Source organism: Chrysochloris asiatica, unplaced genomic scaffold (assembly GCF_000296735.1).
Source record: "Chrysochloris asiatica unplaced genomic scaffold, ChrAsi1.0 scaffold00112, whole genome shotgun sequence".
NCBI classification, from domain to species: Eukaryota; Metazoa; Chordata; class Mammalia; order Afrosoricida; family Chrysochloridae; genus Chrysochloris; species Chrysochloris asiatica.
In genome coordinates, this window is record NW_006408630.1 from 6,134,582 (window position 1) to 6,154,816 (window position 20,235).

The 20,235-nt window shown below is 34.6% G+C and overlaps 1 protein-coding gene across 3 annotated transcripts in view; it reads left to right on the plus strand.

Annotated features, from left to right (window-relative positions):
* The window catches only part of GRIA2 (glutamate receptor, ionotropic, AMPA 2), a 255,319-nt gene that overhangs the window by 204,382 nt on the left and 30,702 nt on the right, over positions 1 to 20,235 (plus strand). For all 3 annotated transcript variants that reach the window (XM_006867917.1, XM_006867916.1, XM_006867915.1), the window contains exons 7-12: positions 9,615 to 9,782; positions 10,040 to 10,144; positions 10,794 to 10,904; positions 12,266 to 12,472; positions 12,997 to 13,367; positions 18,777 to 18,975. In XM_006867917.1, the coding sequence (XP_006867979.1) occupies positions 9,615 to 9,782; positions 10,040 to 10,144; positions 10,794 to 10,904; positions 12,266 to 12,472; positions 12,997 to 13,367; positions 18,777 to 18,975 (1,161 nt within the window). The remainder of the gene's footprint in view (positions 1 to 9,614; positions 9,783 to 10,039; positions 10,145 to 10,793; positions 10,905 to 12,265; positions 12,473 to 12,996; positions 13,368 to 18,776; positions 18,976 to 20,235) is intronic.

Here is a 20,235-nt window from a genome sequence, read left to right on the forward strand (position 1 = left end):
TATATCAGGTCAGATGAACCAAGATTAGCAGGTCAGATGGCAGGCAAGCAGGCAGGCAGGCAGACAGGTATATCTGGCAGGTAAGAAAGCAGACTGCTAACTACTCCCAGGATCCGCAAGTAATAGAACAGGCTATTGGCTCAAGTCCAAAAGAACAAAATGACCCAGATTCAAGATGCAGATTCAGCAAAAAAGAAAGCAAGCTTTGTTGGAGTGTCTAAAATATTGGAAGCAGGCCACACCCTCAAGGAAACTTCTTTTCAATTGATTAATATTGGACTTCATTATATAGTTGTGTACATTATATTAGAGTTTATCATGGGAATGCTACATCTCAACTGTTCAAACAATGAGAATTCTAGCCCAGTCAAGTTGACACAAACCTTAAGTATCAGAGAAGGAATATAGGTTCACTCTACCACAAAGAGTCAATTGATATTCAGTTATTTCAAGAGGTATCCTATGATCAAAAACTAATGGTACTGACATTCAAGTTTCAATGAAAGGATTATTGAAAAACAAGGCTACTCAAATTGACTGAAAACTAATTGAAATGTTTAAACACACTGATTCAGTGCTGAGGGCATCCCCTAGTCTATGCTAAGAAATTTGGAAAATAGTTACCTAGCCAACTGATCGGAAGAGATCTATATGTGTACCCAACAGAATGTTGAAATTATTAAACACTATAATTAATATCACCACTCAAGTACAATTATGTTGAAGATGATTCTAAAGTGATTTTAGCAGTACAACAACAGGGAGCAACCAGAAAGTCTAACTGGATTCAGAAGAGGAAATGGAACAAAGGATATCATTGCTGACATCAGATGGATCTTGGCTGAAAACAGATAATGGCAGAAAGATGGATCTAAAGGCATTCAACTGTGTGGGTCATAATAAACTGTGGAAAACATTGAAAAGAATGTGAATTGCAGAACATTTAGTTACACTCATGTGGAATCTATACATATACAAAGAGGCAGTTGTTAGACTAGAGCAAGTGCCTACTGAATGATTATAAATCAGTAAAAATGTGCATCAGGGTTGTATATTTTCCCTATACTTATTCAAACTCTATACTGACCAAGGGAGTACTGGTGTGGTGCTATAAAATAAGTTCTGGACAGCAAGGTCAGTTTGAACTGCAAGGTCAGCAGTTCAAACCCACCAGTCACTCCTCAGAAACCCTAAACAGGGTTGCTATGAGTTGAAACTAGCTTGACTGCATTAAAGAACAATAATGCTTAGCAAATAATTAACAAAACTGGATTATGAAGATGAATGTGGCATCTGGATTAGAAGAAGACTCAATAACAGCATGTAATATGCATACCAATAAATAACATCAAGATAAATGGTGAAAAGGTTGAAGTTGTCAAAGACTCTGAGCAAATAATCTGAAAAGCTGGGTTATATGAAGAAAATCTTGGCATCAGGATTGGAGGAAGACTCATTAACAACCTGTGACATGCAGATGATACAACCTTGCCTGCTGAAAGTGAAAAGGATTTAAACATTTACTGATGAAGATCAAAAAGCACAGCCTTTGGTATGTATTAACATCTCAATGTAAAGAAAACAAAAATCCTCACCACTGGACCAATAAACAACTTTCTTATCAATGGAGAAAAGATTGAAGTTGTCAAGGACTTCGTTCTTTGATTAACTATCAACACTCACAGAAGCAGCAGTCAAGAGATCAAATGACGTTTTGCATTAGGCAAATCTGCTGCACAAGACCTTTTTAAAGTGTTGAAGAGCAAAGGTGTTAGCTTGAGGACTAAGGTATGCCTGACCCAAGCCATGGTATTTTCTATAACCTCATAAGCATGCGAAATCTGGATAGTGAATAGTGATGACCATAGAAGAATTGATACTTTTGAGTTATGGTGTTGGAGGAGAGTATTGAAGGTGCCATGGGCTGCCAAAAGAACCAATAGATCCATTTTGGAAGAAGTGCTGTCATGGTGCTCCTTGGAGGCCAAGATGGCCAAACTTCGTCTCTCATATTTCGGACATATTGTCAGGCGGGAACAGTCGCTGGAGAAGGATATCATGTTTGGTAAGGTGGAGGGTCAGAGAAAAAGAGGAAGACCCCCCAACGAGATGTATTGGCCAAGTGGCACCATTGATGGACTCAAGCGTGGCAACAGTAATGACGTTGGCCCAAGACTGGGCAGTGTTTTTTATGCTTTGCATAGGGTCACTGTGAGTTGGTACCGACTGGATGGCACCTAACAACAACAACAACAGCAACATTAACATATGGATGTGAAAGGTGACTATGGAAGAAACAATGAATATAGAAGATGGAAGAACAACTGATGCATATAAATTATGGTGCTGCTGAAGAATATTGTGACTACCATGGACTGTCAAAAGAACAAACAAATTCATCTTAGAAATACCATGGAATGTCTAAAGAATAAACAAATTCTGTACTGACAGAATACCCTAGAATCAAGGATGGTGAAACGTGCTGCATTAGGAGGGATCAGTCTCTAGGAAAGGACATCATACTTGGTAAAGAAGAGGGTCAGAGAATAAGAAATGGTCAGAGAAAAACATGGATTGGCACAGTGGCTGCCACAAAGAATTCAAACATATAGTTAATTGTGAGGGTGACACATGACACAACAGTGTTTCATTCTCTTTTACATTGGGTCACTGTGAGTTGAAACCAACTCAACGACACCTAACAACAACAACAACATGTATTTAATTAAAATTTTGTTTCCTCTTTGGTAGCCTAGACTTTATTGGAAGAGCTACACTGATAATGAATTGCTTGCTGCAAAAGAAAGCTAGTTAATCAATATTTTTCCTTTAGGAAAATAGATATAAACACTTAAGTGAGGTAGATATATCCTGTTATGACATTTCCTATTTGTGCAGAAAAGTGTTTCATTAAAATAGATGCAATTTAAATAATACCCTTACTATAATACAGTTTTTAAAAAATAAAATGACACATGGATATTACAGGATATTTGATCGGAAGTTACCTCTATTGTATAGCATTGCTATGAGTCAACCAACTCAAGGACACTTAACAACAACAAATTGTTCTATTTTTTATTTGTTCTTTCTTTTTCTTGTTGCAAACATGTAACCATCATTTTTATTTCTCTAAAGTTTTTGGTAGTGAGGTTGGCCCAGGATCGAACATTGTTTCGTTCTGCTGTACATGGAGTCGCTATGAGTCGGTTCCGACTCGATGGCACCTGACAACAACAACAACAACAAAGTTTTTGGTAGAAGCATTTATTTTTATTTACTTGTAGTAATGCTTTAATTTATTTTTTCATATCTTTGCATGAAAATCCACTATTTTCTTAGTACAAGTTCCCGGGGGTGGGGGTGGGAATTGGATTTAGGAGTATATGATGCCTACAGAGATCTGCAGTATAGTACATGCAGCATAGTTTCATCATTTCTTGTCTGTCTGGTAGCGTTGTGGTTACAAATTGGGCTGCTAACCTCAGGGTCAGCAGTTCGAAACTACCAGCTGTTCCATAGGACAAAAATGAGGCTTTCTGCTTCCGTAAAGAAGTACAGCCTCGGAAACCCTGTACAGGGTCACTTTGAGTTGGAATTGACCCCATAGCACACAACCACCACCACCACACTTTAAAATAAAGGTTATAGATTTTGGAAGAAATAGGAATGGGTTTTATTTCTGTTTAGTTTGAAACATCTGTGGGAATCTCAAGTGGAAAAATCCTGGAGACACTTTGATATGTGGACAAGGATTAGGACACAGGCCTAGAGTGGCATTGCTTTACCAGTAGCAAATGAAAAAAACTTTTAGAAAGAAATTTAAAGATAAATCTGAATATCCTATGACACTTAAAACATTCTGTAACAGTGCAAGAAGTCTCAGAATCATCTTTCTTTTCTGACTTCCTGCCTAAGTCTCCCATCAAGTATGATTAATTTATATGATGAAATAGAAGTCATTCAACTAAACTAAACTAAATTATACAAAGATTAAATGAATGTTAGCCTCAACTGCATCCATTTTAGTGTAGAAATGGAGGATTAAAGCGTATCAGGCAACATGCAGGAAATAAATCACACCACATAAACTATTTTTTCATTTGCCTTATTAGAAAATATTTCCTATTTAAAAAAATAAATAAAAAGAAGAAAACTCTGAAACAAAACAAACATTTATTCACTGTAGGACTGACTCATAATAATACAATAGAATATGCTGCAATTATCTGTTTACTTGGTAAAACCTGTGAAAGCAGAAACCTGTGTAAGGTGGAAACCTGCCATAAAAGGAAAACTCGAGTATTTTCCACTGAGGAAGAAACCTGTTGTTGTTATTAAGTGCCATCTACTTGGATCTGACTCATAGAGACTCTGTAAAGGGTTTCTATGGAGCAGATGGTGAGCTTGAACCACTGACCTTGTGGTTCAAACTGATTTTGTAATCCAGTGCATTAGACCACAGTGCCATAGCAGGACTCTGGTAAAAATAGACAAGTGTTAAGACTGCAGTCAGTTAAAGGCAGGAACCTTGCCAGACCAGAAAAAATAACAAGGCCTACCTACAGGTTTAACTGTACATATTTTCGTACATTGAGAAGAACTGATATTCCAGAACACTTAACTGTGCTCCTGAGGAACCAGTACATTGACCAAGAGTCAATCATTAGAACAGAACAAGGTGATAATATTGTTCGTTGTTAAGTGCCGTTAAGTCGATTCCAACTCACAGTGGCCCTGTATAGCGTTTCCGAGGAGTGGCTGGTGAGCTTGAACCACCGACCTTGCAGTTCAAGCCATATTTGTAGTCCATCACCTTAACCTGCAGCACCAAACCAGGATTTCCAAAGAAAAGGGGATAATGAACGGTTTTAAATCAGGAAAGTTGTGTGTCACGGTTGTATCCAATCACCATACTTATTCAATCTGTATGTTTAGCAAATAATCTAAGAAATTGGATTATATGAAGAAGATTGGCATCAGGATTGGAGGGATGCTCATTAATAACCTGAGATATGCAGCTGACACAACTTTGCTTGATGGAACTGAAGATGGCTTAAACTATTAACTGATGAAATTCAAAGACAACAGCTTTCAACATGAATTGCACCTCATGTAAAGAAAATAAAAATTCTTACCACTGGAGCAATAAATAGCATCATGATGAGTGGCGAAAACACTGAAGTTGTTAAAGACTTCATTTTGCGTGGGCACACAGTCAACTCTCATGGAAATGACAGTCAGTAAATCAAATGACATATTGCACTAAGCAAATTTGCTGCACAAGACCTGTTTAAAGGGTTGAAGAGCAATGATATCAGTTTGAGGACTAAGGAGCACCTAACCCAACAACACATAGTATTTTCAGTTGCCTCGTATAAATGTAAAAGTTGGAAACTGGGTAAGGAAGACTAGAAAACAATTGATGCACTTGAATTATGGTATTGGAGAAGAATATTAAAAGTACCTTGGACTTTCAGAAGAACGAATAAATCTGTGTTGAAATCCAGTCAGAATACTCTTTTAGCAGGCAGTATGGTGTGACTTTGTCTGTCATACTTTGAGCATGTTATCAGGAGGGCGCGGTCTCTGGAGAAAGACATCATGCTCAGTAAAATAGAGGGTCAGTGAAAAACAGGAAGACCCCAAGGACATAAACTGACACTGTAGCAAAACAATGGGTCTAAATATAACAATTGCAAGAATGTTGCAGACTGAGCAGTATCATGCATAGGGTCACAATGAGTTGGAACTGACTAGGCAGTACCGAATAACAAAACATTTTCATTAGAATTAAGAAAATCTGAGTCTCATAAAACAAAGGACCATAGCAAGATCTCTGGCCTTTCTTTTTTTCTTCAAATTCCTTTTTCCTCCCCTCCTTCTTTCCTTCCTTTTTAAAAGTCTCTTTTGTCGTGTCCTACCCTGGAATCTGCTGAGAACTGCAAGGTCAGCAGTTCGAAACTACCAGCTGTTCCGCGGCAGAAAGATGAGGCTTTTTGCTACCGTAAAAGATTTACAGCCTTGGAAACCCTGTACAGGATCGCTACGAGTCGAAACCGACTCCATGGCACAAAACCACCAACCATCCTGGACTCAGAGATTTTTTATTTTAATTTGAAAATCTGATTTATTATGGTGAATGAAGTCCAAAATTTAAAAGCAGTCTTTGGAATCGCTTGTGAAAGATGTTTACTTTGACTTCCTAAGAGACTTCCTCCAGTTGATAAGTCGTAGCATTTTCTCCATTGAGTGGTTAAACAATACATTCAGGCATCCATCTCTGAGCAAGTCATCCACATCTAACAAAATTAGCATGTAGTTCTTTCTACTGCTGCAACTCCAGAGTCCCGATAGTCCAGAGAGGAAAATGAAAAGATTTCCTTGTCAAGTGTTTGCAACCAATCAAATCACACTAAGAGAATTCTGGATTTTATTTATGAAGCCAAAGCACACTTTAGCAAAAATTTTCATCTTTCATTAATGCATTTATTTCAAAAGAGAAGCATGAGAGGTTGACATATGCATCTACTTCTGAGAGTAAAAGAGATAATGTGGTTTTCCTCAAAACTATTTATGATTGAAGTAGCCTAGAGACTAGAATATCAATTTACAAGTGTGATTTCACCCTTGTTGTTGTTGTTACTACAAAAGACTCAAGTGCTATTGAGTAGGTTTCAGCTTGTAGTGACCCTGTATAGGGTTGCCTAGGAGCATCTGGCGAGTTTGAATTGCCAACCTTGAGGTTAGCAGTCAAGTGCTTATCCTATAGCTTCACACCATGACTCCTGATTTCATTCTAGTAACATCACTTATGTGGTTATTGTTTTTTCTCTTTCACATTCGCTCCAGTTCTAACTCTTTTTTTTTTATTAAGTTTTTATTGTGAATTGAGTGATAGTTTACATGGGAGAACATCTATCTGTTTTACACTCACCGTTTCATTGCAATGGTTACAGTCTCCTCTGTGCATCATCATTCAAGAGTATTTGCTTCTATTCCCTCTGGGTTTTTTGGGGGGGTGGGGAAGGAAGTATACACAAAAACACTCAGGAATATATAATCATTTAAACAACCAAAAGGCACATTCTGCAAGCCTGCCTCCTGGCCAATAGCACCTGACCGCCAGCACACAGCCTTTTTCTTTCCATGAATTCTTATATCAATAGAAGAACTGAGTCTTGACAGACAAGTTCTCTACAAGATGAAATAGAGAAAGTAGGCAAAAAACATATAAACAAATAATCAAATATCCATAATTAGATAATATCCAAAATTAATTTACACTTCAATGTAAAGAAAACAAATACCCACACAACTGGACCAACAAACAGTATCATGATATAAATGGAGAAAAGATTGATATTGTCAATAATTTTTATTTTATTTGAATCCACAATGCTTATGGAAGCAGCAATCAAGCAATCAAATGGTGCATTTCTAAAAAAAAAAAAAAAAAAATTTAATTGTACATGGTGTATGACTGTTAATTTGCTGTTTGATTACATTTTCTGGATTTGGGGGCAGGTTATTATAATAAAAAAAAAAAAAAAAAATTTAATGTTAAAGAGAAAAGATGTCGCTTTGAAGACCAAGGTGCACCTGACCCAAACCATGGTATTTTCAATAGCCTTATATGCATGTGAAAGCTGGACAATGTTTAAGGAAGACTGGGGAAAAAGAAATACATTTGATTTATGGTGTTGGTGAAAGATACTGTGGGCATGTCCCTGAAAAGGGCATCATGCTTGGTAAAATAGAGGGTCAGCAAATAAGAGGAAGACAATTAATGAGATGGATTGACACAGTGTCTGCAACAATGGGCTCAATAATAACATTTGTGAGGATGGCTTAGGACAGGGCTCTCTTTTATTCTTTCATCTTTGGTTTCATCATGAGTTGGAACAGACTTGATAGCACGTAGGAACAATAATAATAATCCATTAAGAGTAGTAAAACATAATAATACGAGGCAATTCCCAAAAGTTCATGAAAAAATTGAATTAAAGTATGAAATGTTTCCAAAAACTCTTTGAAGCCCCCTCAGAGCCCTGATCATATGAAGGAGAATTACTGAATGAGAGCTATACAGAAAGGACATCACTTAGTAGCTAACGTTTGAGCATATAGATGGTATTTAAAGCAATGAACTAAGTTATATCACTTTGAAAATTCCTCTCAACAAATGTTACTTTGAAGAAAACAAAATAATGGCCTAGAAATGTGAACATGATGTTGAACTTCTCACATACATTTACATGATGCAAGATATTGAAGCAGTAATTGAAGAAACAATATGCTTAAGAAAATTGGAGGAACTTGGTCAATGTACAGTTGGAAAAGTGGTTCTGAACCCACTCCATGTGTTGTCTCAGGAGGGAGATAGAGAACATGGGGAACTTGTTTGTTTTGAAGTGGAAATATAAGTGAGTTCTTGTGTGACAACTTTTATTTTCTCTGTGACTTGTAAAGTAAGATAAGCAGCAAAAACTATAGGAAGAGAAACATGAGGATGTGTTCGAGTTTTGAGGAGATAGAATGTAATACCTAAAGTTGATGAGCTAATTTACTAAGGATAGAAGAGAATTATTTGAGAATATTGATGACCTACTTTTAAATTTCTTGTCAATAATGTAGAATGTCACAAAAATCAGTAGGGTATTGCATTTCCCCCCTAAATACAGTTCCACTGTTATTTGATACCCACAGATTGAGAAAGATTCTGTAATGGAAATTTCCTCGGCTTTCAGGAAAGCTTTTAGATTCAACTGCAATTTGTTGTTTACAATAGAAGCATCATGCATTTAATAGATTGACATCATATATACATGAACATAATTCTTCTTATCTACCCACTGACAACTTTTGGTGCTCATACTCTTTTATTTTTCCCCCCATGCTTACCTCTGAGCTTCAGTTAATAATTATACTTCCTCACTGGGATCTGAATATCATAGTTTGGAACCAATGTTATTAAAGACTGTTTTAGAGTTTGAAGAAGGCATAGAAATTAGGAAGTTTAGTGGTTCATCTATCTACTCGATTACCAGAATGACCTAGAGAAACTTAGACCATTCAACAGATATATATATATGCACAACCAGGAGTGAATGAAAACTTCAGGATTCTCAAATAGATTATATTCTTCCATATGACTGAAATGAACCACTCAGACAGTATAGAAATATTTATGGGTTAATTTTGTATTTCACAATGTTCTTGCTGTTAAATGCCATCGGTCCAGTTTCAATGCACTGAGACCCTGTATAGGGTTTCTGAGTGGCTGGTGGGTCTGAACTACCAGCTTGCAGTTAGCAGTCCAAGTGCTTATACTACAGCAACAGACCAGGACCCTAGCGAGTCATAATACAAGAAGAAACTGATTAGGAAAATGGTTATGATAAGGTCTTATTGGAAAATGCATTAACTTTTTGGAAAATATGTCCTCAAGAGCACATTCTAGTCTCATTTTAAATGCTATTTCTTTTACATCTTTAGGTTTCTAGATGCACAAATTGTGCTCAAGTTGCTGTATAGTTTTCAACTCAATGCTAGTGTGTAGTGAGTGTCTGAATTTTCTCCTATTCTTATGAAATGTGTGTAATATTTTTTAGTATACTTCTGCTCTGACTTATGATGCTGTTCAAGTGATGACTGAAGCCTTCCGTAACCTTCGGAAACAGAGGATTGAAATCTCCCGAAGGGGGAATGCTGGAGACTGTCTGGCAAACCCCGCAGTCCCCTGGGGACAAGGTGTAGAAATCGAAAGGGCTCTGAAACAGGTAAGTCAATAAAAATGACTGTTGCTGCCACTTACACTGGCTATTATTATTACTATTTAGCTGAATCAGTTATCCTTGTTTTATTTCTTAAGCGTAATATACAGGGACTTTTATTTCTTAACTATGCAAAGGTGGGTGACTGATTGGAAACCTTAAAGTTTTCCTGTCCTGAATAGTGAGTGTTATCTGTACAGTTTGTATATATCTTTAGTAAAAGCACATTTATAACTGTACCTCTTTTCAATTTTTTTCTTTAGGTTCAGGTTGAAGGGCTATCAGGAAATATAAAGTTTGACCAGAATGGAAAGCGAATAAACTATACAATTAACATCATGGAACTCAAAACTAATGGGCCCCGGAAGGTAAATCCCTTTCAATTTAAAGGCAATTTTCTTTGCATGCAGGAGGTGAGTTAGCTAAGTGATCAAGTCGCCCTCCCAAAGATTCATGGAGATTTGTATTTGGATAGAAAGAGTTTAACATCTTCCAGAAACGTTTGTAGTTTTTGAATTATTTTCTAATGCTATTCAAGTCTGGTAAGTGCCTTAGGAAGTTTAATTTACATTAAAAGTAGAACTTTATCATTATTATTTTAAGATATGTGTAGAGAAATAGCTTAATAAGAAAAAAGAGCTTTTGTTGAAGATTTAGGGTGCAAATATGCTTGTAACTTTTAAATTTGTTGCTTTTCTTTTAATGGTTGCTGCTAAAATACTGGCATTTTATTTGATTTCTGTTTCTATAAGTTCACTACCAAACAAATGAACCTTGGAGTTCATGAAAAGTGAACTTGAAGAGATTAGTAATTTTAAAGAACTGTTTTAGTTTGTTTTTATAGTTCCATTCTAGTCTCAATAGATTCTCATAAATAAAAGACACATATTTGTTTAGAGGGAAGCCAGATTAATTTGGCTGTAATTTTGAATTTAGACATGCATTAGAAAAATAATTAATGCTTTGCTTAAAGAATGATCATTTATCCATGTATCTATTTGCTATAATCTTTTTCAGATTGGATACTGGAGTGAAGTGGACAAAATGGTTGTTACCCTAACTGAACTCCCTTCTGGAAATGATACATCTGGGCTGGAGAATAAGACTGTTGTTGTCACAACTATTTTGGTAATTACTTATTTATGCCATTTTATTTCATCTTTTTTTCTTCATTAAAAAAATTCATAAGGAAAGTTGTTAGTTATATTTTAATACCCCCAGTAACTACAATGGGCATGTACTGCCTCCAAATGATCAACAGAGGATTGTGAAACATATGGTTGTCATTTTGAATCCACCTGTCAGCCTAATTCCATTGACTATTGTTTGGTTGAAAATTAAGCTGTGGGATGACAACATGTTCAGACCTGAAGGTTTGACTAAGAGCCATAGTCTCAGATGTTCTATATCTCTATTCCGACAAGCTTCATTTTGTTTGATTTCTATGATTTTGAGTTTTGTTCCACATTTTTATTTCAATCCATCTACAACCTCTCAATAGGATCCCTTTCAGAGCAGTTGGCAGATTACCTGGACACCATCTAGTTTCTTCTGATCTCAGTGTCACAGAGATTGATGTTCACATGGTTAATAGAACATAACTTTATGTCAAACTTTTCTTTTGTTTTGTTTAACAATGGTGAGTGTTAAGTAGTGAGTAAATTTGGGGGAATAGCATAGACAGACCAATAAGGGATTTGGATTTAAAAACAACAACAAAACTTTGATGGGTAGTTGGAAATAACTTAGTAAGTAAAACGTAAATATTTGAAAGTTTGTCTTGTATTAGAAAAGGTTAATGTCTTTGAAAAGAACTATACACTGAGACCCCAAACGACCTTGATACCACTTTCTCCTGGAAAATATTACTTTGGGTTGAATTATTTTCCCATGGTTTCTCTTATGTTTGCAAGATAAAACTACGATTGAGCTATCCTTGTAGCATCATTCTAAGATATTATATGTTGTAGATGAAGCAAGGTTGGAGACTAGGAGTGGGGTAGAACCAGCACATCACCATGGCAGTTTTTTCAGCCTGGTTGTCATTGACCATGAACATAAATTGCACATGTATTTTATCCCCTAAGTCAGCAGTGACAGTGTTTTGAGTGAATGCTAGTTCTTATGATATTGCTTTAGCCTAAAATAAGTATGCAGAGGACCCAGAGAAGAATAACAGATGTTGTGTAGTATTCTTTCTGTCCAAATACTAGAGATTATAAGCATGAAAAGAGGACATGCAAGCAGTTTGTGCTTTTGAGTATTGTGTTTATTTTGGTATAGCTCAATTTAAGCCATTTTCATAAAATATACTGAGAAGCAACTTTCTTCAAAAGCATGTTGATCACAAATCCTTCTAATATTTTTTACCACTTATAGTCTATAATGTACTGGCCTAACAAGTAATTATTAAACCAGAAGACTAAATTCAGTGAGAGAATAATTAACAGAGTTGTTTTAATTTGCTAAAACTCTGTCTTTCCATGTAGGAATCCCCATATGTTATGATGAAGAAAAATCACGAAATGCTTGAAGGCAATGAACGCTATGAAGGTTACTGTGTTGACCTAGCTGCAGAAATCGCCAAACATTGTGGATTCAAGTACAAGTTGACAATTGTTGGGGATGGCAAGTATGGGGCCAGGGATGCAGACACAAAAATTTGGAATGGGATGGTTGGAGAACTTGTATATGGGGTAAGTAGAGCTCTTTTCATAGAAAAAGTCATTGAATTTGAAACATTGTTGACAGAATGCCTGCCTCCCTCCAGAGAGTCAGTATCTAATGTTGTTGGTTTCCTACATTACTCTAGAATACTTATTTCCTTCTGAATATTTGAAAGATCAAAAACGACAGCAGAAAGTAAATATGCAGATAAATTTCATCTACTTTAAAGCTTATGGGTCACATATATTGTTTAAAGGCTGCAAAAGTCAGAGAGGCAAAGTAGACATGTAGTTATCATAGTCAAGACAGATGGATATACTATGCTTTTATAAAAAAGGAGGAATGTTTTGGGAATATAGTTTTGTTTTGCTTTTTAAGATTGTTTTGTTTCAGTTTTTTTTTTTTTTTTTTTTTTTTTTTACCAAGGCCCTGTAATAATAATTATTGCCTTTCCTTGAGTTTCCTTTCTTCCATTTTCATCCAATGATTATAATCATGATTCCTTTCTGATCTTGACTGCAGGTACTATTACCTCCCTTTTTTTCCGTTACAGAAAGCTGATATTGCAATTGCACCATTAACTATTACCCTTGTGAGAGAAGAGGTGATTGACTTCTCAAAGCCTTTTATGAGCCTCGGGATATCTATCATGATCAAGAAGCCTCAGAAGTCCAAACCAGGAGTATTTTCATTTCTTGATCCTTTAGCCTATGAGATCTGGATGTGCATTGTTTTTGCCTACATTGGGGTCAGTGTAGTTTTATTCCTGGTCAGCAGATTTAGCCCCTACGAGTGGCACACTGAGGAATTTGAAGATGGAAGAGAAACACAAAGTAGTGAATCAACTAATGAATTTGGGATTTTTAATAGTCTCTGGTTTTCCTTGGGTGCCTTTATGCAGCAAGGATGCGATATTTCGCCAAGGTTGGTTACTCACCTGCTTCAACTTTGTGCATTTTAGGTCTCAACTAGATATTCATAGTGTTTATAAATTCACTCAAAGATTTAATCAGCTGCCGACTGCTTATCCAACTCTTTAAAGGGCATAATCTTAATGTCGGTATAAGCCTGAGAAATATTTGAACAATGTTCTCCGAATATTGATCATATATTTCCTGGGTGAAATTATGCACACTATGGAGAGGCAATAAAATGCATAAGGTTTCTATCATTCCATGCCTTCTTGGAGGGGTACCGTGTTTTTGCTGCATATTCTCATTTTACAGTCATCTGTGTGTTAATCCACAGACCTGTATATGGGAAAATGGGCAGTGTTATTTATTAACTACAAAGGCAGCATCCTATTGGGCAAAACTTCATTGGCATACATCTCATCTATTTTATTTTCCCATTATTGGATCATCAGAATGGTATGGGAGAGGCATTATGAAATTTAAGTTTTTCCAAATTAGGTAGCTAAAAGGAATGTATAATAATATACTGTCTAAGTATCTAGAATTACATTATAGGGTATTGGTAGTGGTGGTTATGTGGCATGGACTGGGTTCCGACTCATAGCGACCCTGTACAGACTTTCCGAGGCTGTAAATCTTTACAGGAGCAGAAAGTCTCATCTTTCTCCCATGGAACAGCTGGTAGTTTCGAACTGCTGACCCTTGGGTTAGCAGCCTGACTAGTAAGCACTACTCTACCAGAGCTCCTTACTGATGACTAATTCATTACAAAAACTGGTGTCAAATTGAATATTAAAACATACACATTTTACAGTAAATTCATACATTTCTATTCTTATAACGATACGTTAATCACTATATTAATTACTTACTAAGTGGAGTCCTGGTGGAGTGCGGTGGGTTAATGCACTGGACTGCAAGTCTTGTTTGGACCACAAGGTTGCCCGTTGAAGCTCACCAACTGCTCCTAGGAAACCCTATACAGGGCACCTATGAATTGGAACTGACTCAATGGCACTTAACAACACCAAGACTGTATATATTACAAAACCCATACGGCTTTTGTTCATGTTAACTGCATGGATAAGAATGATAGCTATGTATGTCTGTTTTCTTCTAAAGAATAAACCATATTCTTTCATAGCATGATCACTTTAACCTAAATAGTTTAGGACCTAACTAGTTGCCAGTCTATTTACAATCCATTGCCCTCTTTTAATTTGGAATCCATTGTTCTCTTTTGATTCTGTGAGATATCTTAAGAACTAGTGACAGGGGATTCTAATATTATGTTATCACAGTTTTAGTTTTGGAACACCTTTAGAAACAACAAGTAATTAATTTCAGAAAATTACATGAGATCTAATGTTTGAGTGTATCTTTACAGTTTTTTCAATATGTTTTACCCACTGAGATAATGAAAATATATAAGTAGAAATTATCAATGACTTATTTATTTTATAGTAGGACACTTTTAAGAAATGAATTATGCATGTATCTAAAAAAGTCTTAGTTCCACCAGATTCCTTATAGCTTTTCTATGAAAATTCATCAAATTAAAAATATGTCATGGCATGTGAAACACCTATCTACCTATCTAATCTCAGGGTGACTGCCAACAAATATAAGATTCATAGTTTCATCTGTATATTTAGTTTAACTGATTTAAAATAAAGACTAAAACAAAACGAAATACAGAAGGGAAGAGAAAAATCTAACAAAATTGAGGTCTCAGAAGTTGTTTTGGTCTATAAAACACTGAAGAAATCATTCACTTTGGGCAAGAAATTTATTGGCATATAATGGTACCTTCATTTTGAGATGCAAAGCAATTATCCTGTAGTGAAATGAGTCATCTGTTTCATTTAGCTAAGTAGGGAGAAGTGGATAGGGTTCATCATAGAGTAGACTGTGTTGGCCTGGGTTCCACAGATGCACTGTCAGTTGTTTGCTCTGCTGTGTGTGCATCAATGCACTGCATGCAGTTGTTTGATATCTAGTGATTGGCGAGGCATGAGATGCATAACTGCATATAGAAACTAGTGCACGGAGCACATTGAGCAACTTATGTGTTGTCCTAGGAGCCACCATTATATACAAATATCTAATTTTCAAGAAGCCTGCTTTCTAAAATATGACCTTTTAGTCTCTGCTTTTGATGTCATTCCTGGGTCAAAATTCACTACAGTTTTATGTGAAGTAACTTTTATTTTCTAGTAAAACAAACAGATTTTTAGATTGAATACGTTTTGTTGCTGTTGTTTTAAATTAATTATTTTTTCCTCAGAAAATATATGAGCAGTATTCATTGCATTAAAAAAAAAAAAAAAAAAAACAACACTAAGAGTTACATATACTTATATCTTTCACTATATGTTGTAAGTGCTTTTAAAAACTGAAGATTTATTTTTTTAAGGTACCAAACCATCATTTTTTAAAATGCAATGAGGGTTACTCCATAAAAGAGGAGTAGACTAGCTTATCTTTTAAAAACAATCATGAAATGCACAGATTCTGTTAGAGATGCTATTTAAAAGATATTTAAAAATATTTCTTATCTTTTTCCAAGTAAAATATATTATGAGATGATACTGAAAATATGAACAGAATGCAGTTTAAATTATAAGATAGAATTACTTACTGGATAGATTGACTTGGTAATTTTTATGAAATTAAGTTTAGAGTATTTTACAGTTTTCTGAAGAATAAAACCACTGGAATTATAATAGCAATATACTGTAAAGAAGATATTTATTCACATTACTTACTATGTTTATCCCTCAATATCTTTAAAGAAATCGAGTAAATATAAAAGTATATATAATACTTAAAATAATTATTTTACAGGTATTTAAAAGATATGGTAGTTTATGTGCATTTATATGCTCCTTTTTTAGTAAAGAGTTTTCTGGTGAAAGTTTTATTTTTAATAATAAAAGCATTATGTTTAACATCATAAATTAAAGCAAAATTTTCTCTTTTGCACTGTTTCTCAGAAGCCCTTTCAGAAACATTAATAGATGCTTTTTAAAAAATCAAGAAATAAATAATAAATTAATTGATTATTTTAAATTTTTGAGTGACTTTGTTTGTTGTTGTGAAGTGCCACTGAGTCAGTTCCAACCCATAGTGACCCTGTATAATAGGGTTTCCGAGGGGCAGCTGGTGAACTTGAACTGCCGACCTTGCAGTTCAAACAGCTTTGCAATCTGGTGCATTAACCAGTGACTTTCATTGAACTTGTTAACTTTAAATTAATTGACATTTAAAATCTTGTTAACTTTATGTTAATTGACATTTAATTTCACTAAATTTTGACTTAAGGACTGAAATAGAAGACTTTTTTTTCTTATTTGCTTGCATTTAATTTTGGGACATAATTACGTACAAAAATTATTCTCAAATTTGTATTTCATATTAACAAACAGTAAATAGAGTTTAAAAGCAATTATCATGTATTTTCATTTAAGTGATTAAGCACTAAGGTACTTAATCTGCCCCCTTTAAATACAGAGTACATGGCATATTATTATCATCCTACCTATTGTTATGGGATTAAATGATGAACATTTTTAGACTGTTGTTAAGTGCCATGAGTTGGTTCTTACTCATAGCTACCTTGTCCTGTGGTTAGCAGTCTAGTGCTTATCCACACCAATACACCTTTTTGAGAATTTTGTTGCAGTAGCAAAGTGCTGTTGAGTCAGTTCTGACTCATAACAACCATGTACAGGGACTCCAAGGAGTGGCTGGTGGGTTTGAACTGCTAACCTTTAGTTGTGGCTAAATAAAGGGTTTTTCAAATTTTAAAATATCACTATCCTTTGCAGAACTAGATAGGAAATATTTAACTTTTGCTATCCTGTTTATTTCATTTTTGTGCATTTCTTAGGTATTTTGTGATAAAGACTATTAATTAGATACATTAATTTTTTTCATTGCTAATCTCTTTTTCTGTATCTGTCTCAGCAACAAATGTATTTCTCTAAAGAACTTTACCTCTAAAGTAGTCCCTCCTCTTTTTACTGACTGCTTGGATAATGGATCTCATAAATAATGGAATACTCAAAGATTTGATTTAGTGCCTGTGTTTCATCAGACGTTAGTTTACTGTTAGTTGTTAGGAACTTCTGTTTAGGTAACATATAACCAAACTTTTAGTACTTGAGTGTTAGAAATTTTACCTCTAATATTATGTCTAAATTGTTAGATATAGTAGAACTATTGAATAAAGAAAATAATTATTTCATTGGCTGTAAATGGTGCTCAAATGCCTTAACTATGTGCTGAGAACTATCAAATCTTTCAAAGTAATAGAATATATACATACATATATTCATACACTAGAAAGAGAAATCCTTGGTGACACGGTGGTTAAAGTAATTTGTTGGTAACCAAAATGTTACTTTCAATCAAATTCCTTCTTCAAAGGAACAAAGATGTACCAGTGTATTTCTATAAACATTACATTGTTGGAAACCCTATGGGACAGATTTGCTCTATTCTACTGGGGTGCTATAAATTGAATGACTCATATGTATTATTATATACATATCTATATTTATCTGTCTATAGTTTTACATTATTTAGGAATCATTGACTTTTTGAAAGTCTTTTATGTAAGAATTTTGTTGTTTTATTATATTTCCAAGTAGGGATTTATATCTCTGTAAACTTTAAAAATGTCTAATTTGTTTTCCTTAAGTTTTCTTTTTCTTGAGCAGGAAGCCCAAAGGAAGAGAATGATAGCAATTCATGCTTGGAAGCATCAGCTTTTTGTTCATTAATTATATTTTGTATCATACATTTGCAGTATCATTTTATAAAAAAAGAAATTCTGCCCTGCATTATATCTAATACTTACGTTTTTGAAAACACAAAAAATGAAGTTTTGACTATTTGGGGAGTTTGTGAACTTCATTGCCTCAATGAAATGGAGGATTTCTTTCATGCTTAAAACTAAAAACAAAACATTAAAAAAAAAAAAACCAACAAAACTCTCTTTTAAAATGTAATTTTATTTGTATACATTGTACTGAATTTGGATACTAATCTAATGTTCTCTTGTTATTTTAAGTCATTGAGTGGATAAAGTATCATGAGTATTGGGTGGAATATTTGGAGCGTTCTTAAAATTGCTTCTTTATATGACTTTATACCATAAACTATTTAGTCATTTTAACTAAGAAAGAATTTCAGGATTCTGAAGGTTTGGCCTCATTTATTCTATCCAATCTAGCTAATCTATACTCCTTGCCCAAAATGTCTAATAATTTCTGGTTTCATTACTAGCAGTTATATTGAAAGGTATAAAATGAAATTTTCTCCTATAAGTCAATATTTGCATAAAACTGCTAAATTGATTTTTCTATTAAGTCCTTCATTTCACTTTACATATCCATTTCATACTTGTTATTAGATCCCTCTCTGGGCGCATTGTTGGAGGTGTGTGGTGGTTCTTTACCCTGATCATAATCTCATCCTACACGGCTAATTTAGCTGCCTTCCTGACTGTAGAGAGGATGGTATCGCCCATCGAAAGTGCTGAGGATCTTTCTAAGCAAACAGAAATTGCTTATGGGACATTAGACTCTGGCTCCACTAAAGAGTTTTTTAGGGTAAGAGATTTCTGATTTTGTTCTATTGATACTGTTTTTTTAAAAGTATAATGTATTTAAACTTTGTTCCCTCTTGTCCTTCTCAAATGTGCTCTATGAAATAGCCTACATCTTTTTACTCTGTCTCAATATTTGTCATGGCTCCTTTATCTGTTTCCATTGCTGTCCCTATTCTATCCTTGTCCCTATTCTTATCCTTATTTTTATCTATATTTCTTTGCTAATTTCTAACTCCTTAAGAGAAAAACCATTAATATGGCAACGAAATTTTAGAAAAATTATGTTCTTTGGGAACAAAACCGAATTAAAGAATAGTTTAGATTATCCATATATATTTTTTAACAATACAGTGTTGTTTTTCATTTTCAAATAAGTAGGACTGCATCTAATTTACATAGTTTGCTATTTAAAAACTTACACTCAAACTAGTTATGTAAATACTCTGTGAGGAAACATTGTATTCATATGGAAAACTTCTTAATCTTCTGTGCAGACCTTTGAAAGGAAAAGCTAACAAAGGATTATCTCACATCCTGACATTCAATGTGGGTGTCATTGTGACAATATGATTGCTGTATGTGGTGTATTTATTGATTTCTGTGGTCTTTTGTTTTCTATTTATGGGTGAGCACAATGTTGGAATATTTTTGTTCCATTCTATTATCTCTACATGAGAATTCTGTCTATTAAAATGTTTAAATAAAGCTGAAAAGCTTAGGTCTCAAGCCAACATATATGACAAATTTTGATAAACCATGAATATCTTTGATGATATCCAAGTTTGTCTGGGTAAGATACAGGCAATTTACTCCAGAATTAGGGCAAAGAACTCAACTTGAGAAACCGTTGAAGAAGAAATTATGACTTAAGTACTCATGTTACTTTGTATCTAGTTCCTTTTTTCAAATTATTTAACTAACTAAAGATTGAAAATGTGTTAGGAGAAAAAGTGTTGGGGATAGATAGTCACAAGGGTTGAAATACAATAACTTGAATATATATGAGACAGATATGACCTTAATTATTTTATTAGGTATATTTTAATTTTAGAAATGTGGTCCAACTGTTAGTAGTTCCTTAAACTTTAATGTGATTTTAAGCATAAATGTTTTAATATGGGCTTATTATTAATGACAATTTACCATCACTTTTGGACTCGTCTGTCTGTCGTGCTGTGGTGGTTTGAGTTGCTGTGATTCTGAGGGCTATGCCACCGGTGTTTTAAATAACCAGCAGGGTCACCCATGGTGGAAAGGTTTC